The sequence below is a fragment of the Erythranthe guttata genome, chromosome 11, assembly GCF_056151865.1.
Source record: "Erythranthe guttata isolate IM_541 chromosome 11, IM_541, whole genome shotgun sequence".
Lineage (NCBI taxonomy): Eukaryota > Viridiplantae > Streptophyta > Magnoliopsida > Lamiales > Phrymaceae > Erythranthe > Erythranthe guttata.
This window is the reverse complement of record NC_142543.1, coordinates 1,733,713-1,748,725: the sequence shown is the minus strand read 5'-3', so window position 1 is coordinate 1,748,725 and position 15,013 is coordinate 1,733,713. Positions and strand designations below refer to the sequence as shown.

General features: G+C 34.2%; 2 protein-coding genes and 1 non-coding gene across 3 annotated transcripts; 2 read left to right on the top strand and 1 right to left on the bottom strand.

Moving 5' to 3' along the window:
* Positions 1-1,548: 1,548 nt before the first annotated feature.
* Positions 1,549-4,134, top strand: LOC105964161 (Transport protein particle (TRAPP) component). The gene is made up of 8 exons (XM_012988678.2): positions 1,549-1,884; positions 2,114-2,202; positions 2,473-2,536; positions 2,903-2,980; positions 3,061-3,137; positions 3,239-3,305; positions 3,426-3,533; positions 3,733-4,134. The coding sequence occupies exons 1-8, from the start codon at positions 1,813-1,815 to the stop codon at positions 3,760-3,762; spliced, it is 585 nt and encodes a 194-aa protein (XP_012844132.1). The 5' UTR covers positions 1,549-1,812; the 3' UTR covers positions 3,763-4,134.
* A 322-nt stretch (positions 4,135-4,456) lies between these two features.
* On the bottom strand, positions 4,457-4,559 carry LOC148766764 (U6 spliceosomal RNA). Its single transcript, XR_016034607.1, has one exon. It is a non-coding gene; the product is annotated as a U6 spliceosomal RNA (small nuclear RNA).
* Positions 4,560-10,705: 6,146 nt separating this feature from the next.
* On the top strand, positions 10,706-14,764 carry LOC105964160 (bHLH transcription factor RHL1). The gene is made up of 6 exons (XM_012988677.2): positions 10,706-11,440; positions 11,565-11,792; positions 11,993-12,058; positions 12,856-12,921; positions 13,498-13,578; positions 14,161-14,764. Exons 1-6 carry the CDS (start codon positions 11,003-11,005, stop codon positions 14,500-14,502), a joined length of 1,221 nt encoding a protein of 406 aa, XP_012844131.2. The 5' UTR covers positions 10,706-11,002; the 3' UTR covers positions 14,503-14,764.
* Positions 14,765-15,013: the final 249 nt, after the last annotated feature.

Below are 15,013 nucleotides of genomic sequence, written 5' to 3'. Positions count from 1 at the left end.
AATTAAAAAAAAAAAGAAAAAAAAATTATGAAAGAAAGCATCAGCCCTTCGCTTCCAACGTAGCCGCGCCTCCCAAAACCCCACACCTGCCGTGACCTGAATTTCATGGCAGGCACCCCACCCCGCCTCCCCCCCGCCCCCCCCCCCCCCCCCCCCCCCAAATCCCACACCTGCCATGGACGTATTTCATGGCAGGCCTTTCATCACCCTCTACCACCCACCATATATTGACAAGTAATAAAATTGAATTGAATTTTTAAAAAAAAAAAAAAAGAGAGAGAGAGAGAAGAGAGAAGAAAAACCTATTGTACTGTTAATTAGTAGAATAAATTTGAGATAGAATGATTACCTTGATTGTAAAATAAATATCAGAAGGTTTTCTTCAAGTTCGAATCTCGAATTATAATACTGTTTTTATGATGTTTTTGTGCAAGCATGAGGGGAAAAGAACTTGCTTGGGGGAGAGAAAAAAGACTGACGTTTGAGATTTTAGAGACAGAAAGAAATTTTATTACGTGCAGGATCTAGTAATTTCCATGTGGGATTTAGCATTTCAGTTAAAAATATTAATTTTATTGATAATGTCTTTATATTAAAATCCGAAAATGCGAAATTAATTTTTAACTTCTATGAAATAATTCAATGTTATCGGAACCGGACCGGACCGGCCGGTCGGACCGGTTCGACCGGGACCCAACAATTTGGCGGTCCGGTTTGAACTCCAAAACCGGAGAAATTGAAAACCGGGGTCAAAATGAACAAACCCGGTTCAACCGGGTAAAACCCGGAAACCGGCGAACCGGTTAATGACCCCGGATTTTGTCAAAAAAAGTATATGGTGGACGGATCTCGGCCGCAAAGGCTGTTATGTTGGCGGATCTGGGCGGCGGTGGGTTGTATCCGGTGGTCGGAGGCTGGAGGTGGACGGATCTTGGTTGTAAAGACTATATAGGTGGGCGAATCTGGGCGGTGGTGGGCTGAATTCAGTGGTCGGAGGCCGAAATGGAGAGAAAGGAGAGAAAAAGAAGAGAAGAAGAGAAGGAAGGTTTTTGGATTTACAGAGGAGAGAGAAAGGAAGAGAGAGAGAGAGAGAGAGGGGCTGCTGCGTGAAGAAGAAAGGAAAAAGAAAGTGGGAAGAGAGAGAAAGAGACATGTCAAATGAGAGATAAAAAATGTTAATAAAAAAATGTTAATAAAAATATAAATAAAACAAAATGAAGTGAGATATATGATATTAAAATGGAAAAGACATGTAAAATATATAAAATATATATAGGAATATTGTATTTTTAAAGTTTAAAATTAATACAATAATTAAAAAAAATAATAAATTAAAAAATTAAAAAACCCGGGTCGAACCCGGTTGAACCGGTCCAACCGTGACCCGAAAACCTATCCGGTTTTGTGTCCGGTCCGGTTCTGATAACATTGAAATAATTTTGTTCGTAGTATTTTTTCATAGTGTTACGAAATGCGCAACGTTACTAAAATGTGTCTATGTATTTATCAAGTCTTAGGAATTGCTTAAATTATGGTACTTAATTAGATACTATTTTTATATTTGACGGGCCTTAACCCAAAACTATATGAATCAGTCCCAAGAAAAAAAAAAAGCCGAGCCCGTTAAATTTAATTATGGCCCGTTGTACATAATTAATTTAAAAAATTAATTTAAAAAAAATATTTCTTCTTCACCCAGCTATTTCTTTTTTTGAAGGAAAATAAAATAAACGAATTCAAAGAAAAGAGCAAAAGGGAAAATAGGAAACTGGAGAGAGAGAGAGAGTTGGAGAGTTGAGCTGAAAAGCAGTGATGATAGGAGTTGGGAAAATCAAGCAATATTCGAACGTTCTAGACAGGCCCATCAGCAAGGGGAAACAAGAGGTTTTGTTTACAATTCAGATCTTCAATTTTTTGGTATTTTTTTAAAGATTCATTTCATATGTTTGATTAATTGAGGTGGGAAGGTATTTTCTTCAAGTTTAATTCGACAAGAATCACCGATCCATTTCCTAATTTTCACCGATCCGTTTTGAAAATGGTTAAATTAGGGTTTTTTAGGTTTTGAGTATTATTTTTTGCTGATAATTAGTTTGATTTTATTGGATTGCAGGTTAGTCTGAGTGCATTCGCATTCTTGTTTTCCGAGCTCGTTCAATACAATCAGACACAAGTTGATAACATTGGAGAATTGGAACGAAGGTAATCTACCGTTTAATTGATTATTTTTCGTTCCGAATTGTGTAGAAATATCCGAGTGGAATATTTTTAAAATTGAGTCGCAATGCCTGATTTCGTGTTTCGAGTTGCGATTTTGCATTACCTAAAATAATCGGGGAATATATTATCTAAGCTGGATTGATAATTGTCAGTAGGTTAGAGGATGATTATGATCAGGCTTTCGTTTATAAATGCTTATTTGGATGTTGATTTATGTATAAACGGAGAGCTGACGAGTTACTTGTGGATCAGGTTAGAGGATGCTGGTTATGCTGTTGGAGCTAGGGTTCTCGAACTTCTCTGTCATAGGGAGAAGGTGCGAAACTTCGTTGGTAGCATAATACATAATTTATTTTTTCAAACCGAAGGTTGACTTTGTTTTCTTACGTCTATATGTAGCGTAATGCATTACGACTCATGCTTATTGTTTGCGTCAATTTCTCTCGTGCTAGTTCTTTGCATGTTACTCGGGTTTTTTTTTTTTGCTTACAAGATTATTTGTGAAAGGCGAAATTTCCGAAATATAAGTTCTTGAAATGTAATATCTGATTTTTGTTGAAATAGACAAATACATTTATCGGCGGATTGTTCTGATTAGGCTTAGCTTGTGCAATGTAGAAAGTAACTGAAGTGAATCGTTGATTGTTCATTTAAATATTTTAATAATTTATTGATGCTGTAGGGTAACAGAAGAGAGACTCGACTATTGGGTATTTTATCTTTCATACACAGCACAGTGTGGAAAGTCTTGTTTGGAAAGGTAGAGATACGCGTTTTTACCTCTCGTTGTTTGGAAAGAGCAATCTCGTGGCTTTTAGTTTTAAATTATATTAATGTCAGGTGGCCGACTCTCTCGAAAAAGGCACCGAGCATGAAGACGAGTACATGATCAGCGAGAAGGAACTTCTGGTCAACAGGTTTTCATTAATTCACATTCCAATTTATGTCACAAATTCGATTTTTTTTTAAATTAATTTCTTGTGATATTGTACCGACTTTGAGATGTTACGTTTTTTAGATTTATTTCGATACCGAAAGATATGGGCGCCTTCAATTGTGGAGCTTTTGTTGCTGGAATAGTGAGGGTATGCACTACACTAAATAGAGCTTCTAAGTTACTTTTCTGTTGGTAAATGACTCTAATAAATTCTTTCTTTATTTATTTTATTTATTTTTCCTTTTTCCTTTTTTTTTTTTTTTTGCAGGGAGTGTTGTATAATGCAGGTTTTCCAGCTGTCGTAACTGCTCATTTTGTACCCGTGGATGGGCAACAACGACCCAGGACAACCATATTGATTAAATTTGCTGAAGAGGTCCGTGTGTGTGAGTGTGTGTATATATATATATATATATATATATATATATATATATATATATATATATATATATATATATATATATATACATATATGTGTGTGTGTGTGTGTGTGTGACTAGCTTGGGTTTATGTAAGATTTATGTTTGTGGAAGAAGCTAACTTGAGAAGAAATTCTTGTTTCGCAATCTTTGTAGGTATTACAAAGGGAAGCGAGATTAGGTTAATGCCGAGCTCTGATTTCCTGAAACCACCGGAGAACAAATTATGCGTGTGAGAAAAAAACTATAAAGCACTTCAAAATTTCTTTCGATTTCTATTCAGCGATTTTGGGGCTGATTTTGGAGATTCATCGATATTCTGTGCTGCTGCTTGTAATGAAAAATAACTTGACTTGAAATTTCATAAATGTTTGTGGCTCTTACAATGATGACTCGAGTGATGAAAATTGCAAATATCTGCGTAATTTGATCGCGGATTTGTTTGGATTCAGAGTTTCGTAAAAAAAACGATGTTCGATTTCTGCCTCGAATTTGATCTGTGATTTGTTCGAAATTATGGACAGTTGATGTTTATAATGTGTAGCAATGTTTTCGCCATTTGTGTTTTGTTCCAATTTATCGAACTCCACTGTTGTTTGTTCGACATTGTTGTTTAGAGACTTAAATCCAGATAATATTGCAGAGTGTTTCAATTCGGAAACCAATTTGAACAGCGATTGAACCAGCTCGATATTCATCGACCACATTGCATAACAAGATTTAAAAAGAAAATTAACCTCCTTCGAGTTTTCGGGTGCACGGAAATTCTACAGTTATGGACATTACAGGACACACATCTATGCACATTTTCAAAAGGAACATTTTATGTAAGGAGTAAAAATTTTACGAAAATAATCGAAGGAAAAATTAAAAAAAAAAAAAAAAATTGGACCATTTCTCGATTTATGCGTGTCATCCTTGCGCAGGGGCCATGCTAATATTCTCTGTATCGTTCCAATTTTATCGGATGTCCCCGAAGGGACAAACTCTTCTCTTTGCTGTGCTATATAAACCAAAAAGTGTTACTTTGTTTCACCGATGTGGGAAAGCAAATAATACAGTTCACAAACATACAATTCATTTTATTTTGATATCTCATATATAAATTTATTGTAATTGTGTTGTTGTATTAAATATCAATTAACCCAACGCTTGCACAATATATATATATATATATATATATATATATATATATATATATATATATATATATATATATATATATATATATATATATATATATATATATATAGCTCAATTGGTTCCGGGATGACAGTCGGCTCCGATAATAGTCATAAAGATTGGCTGGCAGTTGGTGTGTTTCAACACACCAAATTAATTGTACTAAATAAATAATAATATGGTTAAGTCAAGCTAGAAAAGTATGCCAAATTTATGGGTTTAATAATGATAATATAATATGGAATAAATCACTGATTTAAATTTAAGAATGGAATATGGAATTATGTACTCCATCTTGGGTACAAGTCCCATTATATGAAATCAAATCATGTCTATTTTCCAGAACATTTAATCACAAAATTCTTGGAATTAAATTAAAAAAAATATATTCTTCATGATTGATTGATTGATTATTCAAACTTTTGCAGGGAACCATTTTTAGTATATAAAGATTAAAGCATATATTATTTATGAAGATTGTCGACTAATATTTTCAATCTTTAAAAAACAAATGTCAACCACATTTTCAATCTTCTGGAATTTTATTAGCCACATAATAAACGTGAACCTAGTTTGTGCACATATACAAAATAGTAAAATAAATAAATAAGGGTAAAATAAAATAAAATCGATCGTTGACTCTCTTTATAACTCGGACGTTCGGAGTTTGACTAATTTTTATCGCAGTGTACACAAAACATAAGATTGAATATTAGTGTACTTAATAACAAGGGGTCATTAGCAATACACCCCTCTTATAGATAAAAACTAGGGATAAGTCCATACCATAAATCTTCCTTTGTGAAAACCCCCTAAAATATTTAATTCCCCTCTTACCCCTCCAGTAGCATCTCACGTTTATTTTTTACATTTATATATTATTTTCAAAATCCCTATTAATAAGGCACCTAATCCCACTATTTATGGTTAATTATTTAGTTTCTCTAATAAACTGCTCTTAATTAAACATTTAAAAAGAAAAAAAAAAATTAAACCGCAGCATCCTTAAGAAAGAAGACGCACATATTGGGATTTTTCCCCAAAATCAAAAACTGGCAAAAAAATCAAAATACTCGTTGCGAGTTTGCAGTCACATTCTAAAATCGAAGACAGTTGCTACAAAATCGTCCACCCACTTTCCCATTCACAGTCGTGTTTTATTTCAGTGGTGTTTCGGTATTCATAATCCCGTGAATTTGAGTTGCGATAGTCACATACGAATATGCTTTTTGAAATGAAGAAGAAAGCATCACAGAAGCGTAAACGAAGACCCAATCCTCAGGACATTATGCATCTTGATGCCGGTTAGTTTGTATACTTAAATCCTTTGTTTTTGCCAATCAATTTTTGTATATTGCCAAAAATATAGTATTTTGTGCCAGTAAATCCAATTTAATTTCACTTTAGGGGTTTCTGGGGATGATTTATGGTTGCATCATGACTATATGTGACTATGCTACATACACATTGAATCTATAGTTGTTTGGATTTCAGTGAAAAGTGTTCTGTATGTACGCCCAAACTGCAATTTAACCAATGTTAATAATGTTCTGACTCGTTAACATTTGCAGCAGAAATATGCTCTGATTTGAGTATGTTATAAAAATTTGAAACTAAATTAGTGTATTGTTATAGTCGTTTTATGTAGTCATGTTGATATAATGTATGGCATATGTCTGCATGTTAATGTAATTAGTTGTATTCCAATGTTAATAATGTTCTGACTCGTTAACATTTGCAGCAGAAATATGCTCTGATTGGAGTATGTTATAAAAATTTGAAACTAAATTAGTGTATTGTTATAGTCGTTTTATGTAGTCATGTTGATATAATGTATGGCATATGTCTGCATGTTGATGTAATTAGTTGTATTCCAATGTTAATAATGTTCTGACTCCTTAACATTTGCAGCAGAAATATGCTCTGATTTGAGTATGTTATAAAAAATTGAAACTAAATTAGTGTATTGTTATAGTCGTTTTATGTAGTCATGTTGATATAATGTATGGTATATGTATGCATGTTTATGTAATTAGTTGTATATGTCTGCATGTGTGATCGTAGATCCAGATTAGATCCATTTTGTTGTTTCATATGGGATTACTTTTGTACACACAAAGTTTTTGGGGCAACAGTCATGTTTGGTATGCGTTGATATATTAGTTCACAACAATAGATGTTGTGGTCTATTCATATGGAGTCATGTTGTAGCCCTGTGTTTAAAGACCTCCACTGGCATGGATGAATAATGTTAACTAAGTTGGTAAATTGTTAATTACAAGACCGTTTCTGATTATGTAGTTACATAGTCAAATTACCATCATAACTATATGTGACTAGGCCAGAATATGTAGTTATACAGCCACATTACCACATTCCATGCTATAATTGAGTCATATTAAGTCCTATTCTGCCCATTTGTTAAGTGTGTAGGGTCTACATAGTTGTAGTAATATATAGTCATGTGCTGTCATATTGCTGATAACTCTGTTAATTAGTTATTATTAAAAACTTTTTTATAACAAATTTACATGCCTTTTTACAGAAGAAATGCGAAAAATGGCGCAACAGGCACGTAAACATGGTAAGTGGACTTCACAATTCAGAGGGAGTTTGAAGTCAATTGTGTCTTTCTTTGACGGCGTAAACCTTGCACCTGCCCATTACGAATGCCTACGACGTACGCCTTTCTACAACTTTGTGCTCCCGTTCGCAAAACACAAAATAACAAAGCACATTGTGATGCAAAATGCAGCATTAATCATCCTCTGGACATATAACAAGGCTGATCGAACATACAATCTTGGTGGTGAGGCCATTAGAATCACACCCAACAATTGCCAACTGATATTCTAGTTTTTATGTATTTTTTTAATATGTTGACAGCTACTTTTACCATCTATGAACCTTGATTTGTGCAAATACAGTAAGATAATAACTACAGCGAGACTTCATTGTGACTACAAAATTCTCTCCACAACCCCCCTCCCCCCCCCCCCCCCCCCCCCCCCCCCCCAAGTAGTTTATTTAACAGAACATGATTAATACAACTACAGTGTGACTACTGTATCAACAATGTGACTATTGTGTAAACAATGTGACTATTGAATTTAATTACACTTAGACATTAATCCTGCACCTTGCATAGTTTGAAGATTAACTGAGGCAGTAAGAAATAAGTACAACCCCCCCCCCCCCCCCCCCCCCCCCCCCCAAATATTGTATTTAACAGAACAAGCAAGATGAATACGACTACAATGTGACTACTGTAATAACAATGGTATATGGCTGGCCACAACAGATTCTTCTGTACATAGATACCCAGCCGAAGCACGTGATCCTGTCAAAGTATTCCAAAGAGGTGGTTCGTTTTATGCTGGCAATTTGTCGTTTTCAAATGTCAGGGTTTCACTAGAAGGTTCCACGCCTGTGAGTAACTTTTTTTTTTTGGCGGAACTAAATATTAGTTGCATGCATTTTTTCTTAAAAATCGTGTCCAGCTAATTTTCAGATTCAGTTAATTCTTTTTTCTATTAAAAAATTCAGATCCTATTACGACTCCAAGGTCTGCTGTATAAATTTGTTAGAAGGATTATTAGGCAAATAAAGCAATTGACCAAATCACGCATGTAGATAAAGGAGAATCACGTTCGCCTATAATAAAGGGAAACGGTTATGGAAAGATATCGTGATTAAATATTTGATTTATTATAAAAACTATTAATAAGGGTACTTATGTCTTATTATGTTTAATTGAGGGGGTTTCACTAATTAAGTTTGGGATGTGGGTTTGTGCAAAAGTCTTAAAAGTCAATCGGGTTTTACTCATAATATTTTCCATTTGAGGGGGGGATTGCATATTTCCCCTAATAACAAACAAAAATAATTATGGTCAATTTTCGAATATTATTACATAAAAAAATAATTTATTTAGTATTTATTAAAATGCATCTTAAATTTCATAGTTCAACGAACATGCCCCGAAACACTGAATTTGGATATTCATTGGTCGGAGTTTATGTAAACATTGTTCGCTACCAAAGAGTTGAAATCATTAGATAATGTAATATATTTCATAGTTTAATATATATAATATGTTATAAAAGTTTAATTAATTACATGAAAATATATGTAAAGGAACGTACCCTCCGACATAAAATATCAATAGGATCGAAACAATGATAATAACTAATTAATTATAATAATTAGCAAAATAAATATATTCACATTAGAATAAACAATAAAGTAAATCAATAATTCACACACACACACACACTATACTTTAGTAAATACTTTATATATTTAGTGGTGTACACTTTACATACGTATCTTTTATTTATATATAAAAAATATCCATCAATATATTGTATATATAACATCTATTCTAAATTAAACCTTCAGACCAAACTTAATCATAAATAATTGATCGAACACTTTAAAATTAATTCTAAAAATAATATGTAATAACTTATCAGTTCTTAAACATCTCACCAAACACACGAGAGGTTATCAATTGTTTAATATAAACTTGCTCATACGGATTCTTAATTATAATTACGTATGCCAATGTATTCGATTTATATCAATTTTGCCAATTATTCTTATGTAGAATTACTCCTAGTTGTATATAATTGTGCAACATTATGATGGCCACTCCTAGAAACAAATTATTCGTATCATGTAAGTAAAATATTTTATATTATATTTTATTTTTATCAAAATACAATATATGGATGAAATAAAATATAGTACTAATTTACAAGTTAATTAAAAAGAAAACGGCGGTGTTAGGATCTTTGGGAATGCAAATGTCAAAATGGGAACCATAATAGTGCAGAGCATTATAGCCTAGTGTTTTGGTGATTCCAAGGTGTAATTAATGTGTATAATAAGATTATAATTGAATGTTTTATTAAGTAGTTTATAATAAATTATATATTATTCTTTCATCACTCAATTTACATAATACATAAATAAATATGTATATATAGATATAGATGAGTCGATTAAGGATTCGTTTCATATAAGGTTCTACTGACTAAACATCAGGGGCTACACGTACTGTTGGCAAGATTCATATTTTTTACATGCTACTGAAACCGAGTTCGTTGTTATATGCTATTAATTCTTAATTTAGTAGCATTCCATCCGCTAAGATTAATTTAATATGGAACGACTAAATAAGTAAAAGTCAATTTTATCCTTCAATATACATGTTAATTTTATTAAATAAAAGATTTTACAAACAAATCACGTATAATATCAGAATTTAACAAATCTTTGATACAAGATTAAATTGAATGAACTGAACATTTTACTAGCTACATAATTAAATAGCCAGTAGAGAATTAATTCAAATTTTTCTAATCCAAACTAATCCGATATAAGTACCCGAATGGACCCTAAGGCTCAAATATATATTGAGATCACGGATTCGAATTTCACCATTTAATAAATCTAGAATTAAATAAAAGCCATTGGGCCTCCAAATGTGCTCAAAATAAAAGCCATATTATTATACATTAAGGGCCTTTTTGGTTTGGGGTATTACAAGGGATGAGATTTGTTGTACCATTGTGTACAATGTTTGGTTCAGTTGACGAACCCATCCTTGATTGATGGGCCCACCGTTTTAATAGTCCATTAGTTTTCCTACTACTAATCTATTAACGAATACTCATTTATTTAATTTCCTTAATTTGTTTTAATTAAGAAAAAAACACTGTTTTTTTTTTTTTTTTTTTCTGTTGTTGTTTAACAGAATTCTGTATTCAAGAATCAAGCATACTAAATTAATGAATTATTTCCCCAAAATAAGTCGACAATTATTTGTTACAGCAACATTAAAAATAGAATAATGCCATATAAAATACAAATCGTGACTCATAAATTATAATAACCGTTAATCCAAATATAGATATTTGAAAATTGAAAATGAAACCAAACTAACATCCCGCAATTATAGAGCTAAGAGCCCCCACGTTTATACTAAAAGATAAGGTTTACCTGCCTATACATACATAATTATGTTTCTATATTTGTAGAGAGAGAAAGTTAGAGAGAGAGAGAGAGAGAGAGTGTACAGTAGCATTTGCTATTTATTGCTACAGAGAAGTCTAGTCTTGAGGGTAGAGTCCTCATTTTTCCATAAACATTCCAAAATTTCCCAATCCCCAAACACGATTCTCTCTTTCTCCGATTATACACACACATATACATACATATATATATATATATATCATATATGCGAGAGATCGGCGGCGAATTTCCGGCCATGAATAATCTAAACTCGCTGCTGAATCTCCAGGAAATTCACAGCCACGGCCAGTTATCCTCTTCTCCATACTTCGATCCGACGTCGTCTAACGACGATTTCCTCGAACAAATACTCTCCTCCGTCCCTTCCTCCGCCGGCGCCGCCGCCTCCTCCTTCCCCTGGGCCGACGACCAGTCTCCTGGCCTGCTCCCCCACTTGGGCGACCAGTCGGCGGCTTCGAAAATGAGGCACCCTCAGATCAGCAACGCCGCCGCTAAGGCGTTGATCCTGCAGCAGCAGCAGCAGTTTTTCTCCAGAACCCTAGCCGCCGCCAATGGCTTCCGATCGCCGCCTGGAGGCGATGACGGCCTCCTCTCCATTCCTCAGGATGATGACGACGGCACCTCCTTCAATTCTGATAATCCGGTCAGCGCTTTATTTTTATTTAATTTTAATCTACTTTTCCAAATTATAGAATAACGGAAATAATTTGAAAAAAATCGAATTATATATTGATGAATTATTCGGTGTGAATAATAAATAAATACAGGCCAATGATGCATCAGTTAAATCTCTATTCAATGGTTTCACCGGGTCACTTGGTCAAACAGCAAATGAACCCTACAATTTCCACCACCCTCAGAATTTCGAAGCCCCTGCGGCGGCGGCGGCGATGATTCAGCCGGCGACAAGCGGAGGAGGGGCGGCGGGAGGGCCCAGGCAGAAGGTGAGGGCCAGGCGAGGGCAGGCCACCGACCCTCACAGTATTGCTGAAAGGGTAAGTCGGTCAATATTGTATATCAACAAAAAACTATAATTTTTTTTATTTAAATATAATTCTTAAAATTGATATTTTAATTAATTTTTGTGGTCATTTTCTATGTTTTGTTTGATTGTAGTTGTTGAGAGAATATTGGGGTTTTGATTTTGTTTTTTTTTTTTTGTTTTCTTTGTGGTGAAAATGAAACATGGGGGCAGTTGAGAAGAGAGAGGATTGCGGAGAGAATGAAGGGTTTACAGGAGCTTGTACCCAATGCTAACAAGGTAGTACTTTCGCTCCACCTTCATTAATTAGCATGATTACTAATTTACCCTGCTGCCTAACTGCTAGTAAATAGTATACCACGTGGCGGCAATATTTTGGCTCATTTTTTTAGACGAAAATTTGACCAAATTTGCCCCACGAAATAAATTTTGCTACACAAAAATGCATACTTATTGAATCAAAAGTACAATTTACCTTCAGTTATTGTCAGCTTCGTTTGCATATAATAATAATTAGGATAAATTACGATAAACTCCTGAAGTAAGGCCAAATTACAAAAACTCCTCTTATGTTTGCATAATTACAAAAACCTCCAAATGACCATTGTTTGGCCGTTTAAATTCACATAAAATCTATTTTGTTTGTTTTACCCTTCAGTTACCTTACCTGGGGGTTCTCGTAATTTGACCGGATAGAAATTACAGCAATTCCGTGAATTTTTTCCCAATGCAAGAGGTGTCATATGTGGCACGTGTCCATGTGGAAACGTGTGTGGCGAAGATGAAATGGAAATGATTAGAGAACTCACTTAATCAGTTGATAATATCTCACCCGGAAGTCTGTTAGTTTGTGTCTAAATAAAGCCTGGCACGTTTCGTGCGTGTGGGTCGTGTGTGTGTTGTGTGTAACAAAAACTGATGAATTATAAATATTTTTTGTTAAGAAGAGTTTAATTAATTTTTGTATAAAATATAATATAGGGTCTGGAATTTAATAACCCTTTTGGGAGTACAGAAAGATAAGAGTTGTTAATAATGAGATGAGATTATGACATAGTTTATTTGTGGAATGACAGACAGACAAAGCGTCAATGCTAGATGAGATCATCGACTATGTCAAATTCCTACAGCTCCAAGTCAAAGTACTCTCTCTCTCTCTCTCTCTCTCTCTCTCTCTCTCTCTCTCTCTCTCTCTCTCTCTCTCTCTCTCTCTCTCTCACACACACACACACACACACACACAATTATTCTAGTAATATTTGTTTAATAATACTTATGCAGTAGGTATTTATTTATGATAATGGGTATGAAATTCTGGATGAATGTTGACAATGTTAAAAAAACTCCGTAAAAAATGTGTAGAGTAGCGGTAGAAATTAGTCGATTTGAGATCGTCTGAGCTCCATTTGTTCACATAACGAGCCAAATTCGAACAAATATTTGTGTTTAATAAGTTATATATGAAGTTCGAGCTCGGTTAAAAAAATTAAGGAGATCGAGCTTGATTTATATTTGACTCGATTAAAATTTTATAGCTCGACTCAATTGCTTATCAAAATCGAGTTGAAAGATATATTTATATATTTGCAAAGATTATAAACCCCAAATGTATTGATTGAACAAATTAATTGGTATGGGGAAAGCAATGTTTTATAAAGCAACTGGTTCTAAGATTCTTCCATTATATTGTTTTATTTATTTTATTTAAATGCATACAGGTTCTAAGCATGAGCAGATTAGGCGGTGCTGGTGCTGGTGCTGGTGCCCTTGCCCCACTTGTCACTGATACATCCTCAGAGGTAATATATATATATATATATATATATATATATATATATATATATATATATATATATATATATATATATATATTACAGGGTTAATTACAAAAACACCCTAAACTTAGATTAAATTACAAAAGTCCACCTCCACGTATTTGTAATTACAAAACACAAACCCCATGAGGTTTGTTTCCGTCTTGCACCAACCCTTTCACGGACTTTTTGTTTTATTGCAGATAATAGACTTTACACGATTATAGGTATTTTTTTTATTTCTCACTTATTTAACAGAATGTATAATAGATTACACATTTTCTGTTAAACAGTTAATAAGGGGGGATTTTGGTTATTACGGATAGGTGGGGTGATTTTCGTTATTTAGCCTAAGTTTAGGGGGTTTTCGTAATTTACCCAATATTATATATATATAATTTATTTTCTAATTGATTAATTATTTGCTTTCCAATTAAACCCACCCAACCCAACCCAAACCCCACCACGTTAATGACAATAATACCCATGAATAATTTATCAGAATTTACATATTCTTTTTCAATCAACGAAATGCATGAAACTAAACGGAGTGAGATGACTGTGCAGGGAAGGGGCGGTAACAGAACACAGACGGCGGCGTCATCATCAAACAACAACAACAACGAGGGTATGGCTGTGGCGGAGCACCAGGTGGCGAAGCTGATGGAGGACGACATGGGTTCCGCCATGCAATACCTACAAGGCAAAGGCCTCTGCCTCATGCCCATCTCTCTCGCCACCGCCATCTCCACCGCCACCTGTCATTCCCGGAACCCCATCATACCCTCCTCCTCCAACCACCTCTCCGCGGGACCCATTTCTCCTACTATGTCGGTCCACTCCGCCACCGTTGACGCCGGAGAACCCTCTTCCCTCATGAAAGGACCCACGTCCGTTTCCAAGCCGTGATTTTGGGGCTTCACGGCGACTTTCAACGGAGTTATTAATTTTTAATTTTAATTATAATTTGAAAAGGGCTGTCAAAGTCAAGCAGAAATAAGGGGAGCTGCTATTCCTTCTTTTTGTTATTATTACTATTTTAGTGAATGACGCGGCCGTACTAACTACCGTTCCAATTGGGGTTTGGTTTTTACTTTTTTAGTGCTTTATATAATTTAGGCCTGCCTTTTATTTAGGCTCTCTGCCCTACAGGCCCAATTTCATTTTTTTAGCCCAATTTAATATTAAATATTAATAAACTAGATGAGAAGAAATAACGATCCAAATTTGATCAAATCATTTTTTATTTATGTATCCTATTTATTTATGACTAAATAAAAAAAAAATATTCTGGAGAGACAAAACCTGTCAACACGACTCCCGAGGTGATCACATCACTTGACTGGTTAATTCATACAATGTATGGACGAATTTGAATTATTTTGTTGGAATTTGATGAATTTTATTTTATCGGATGCAT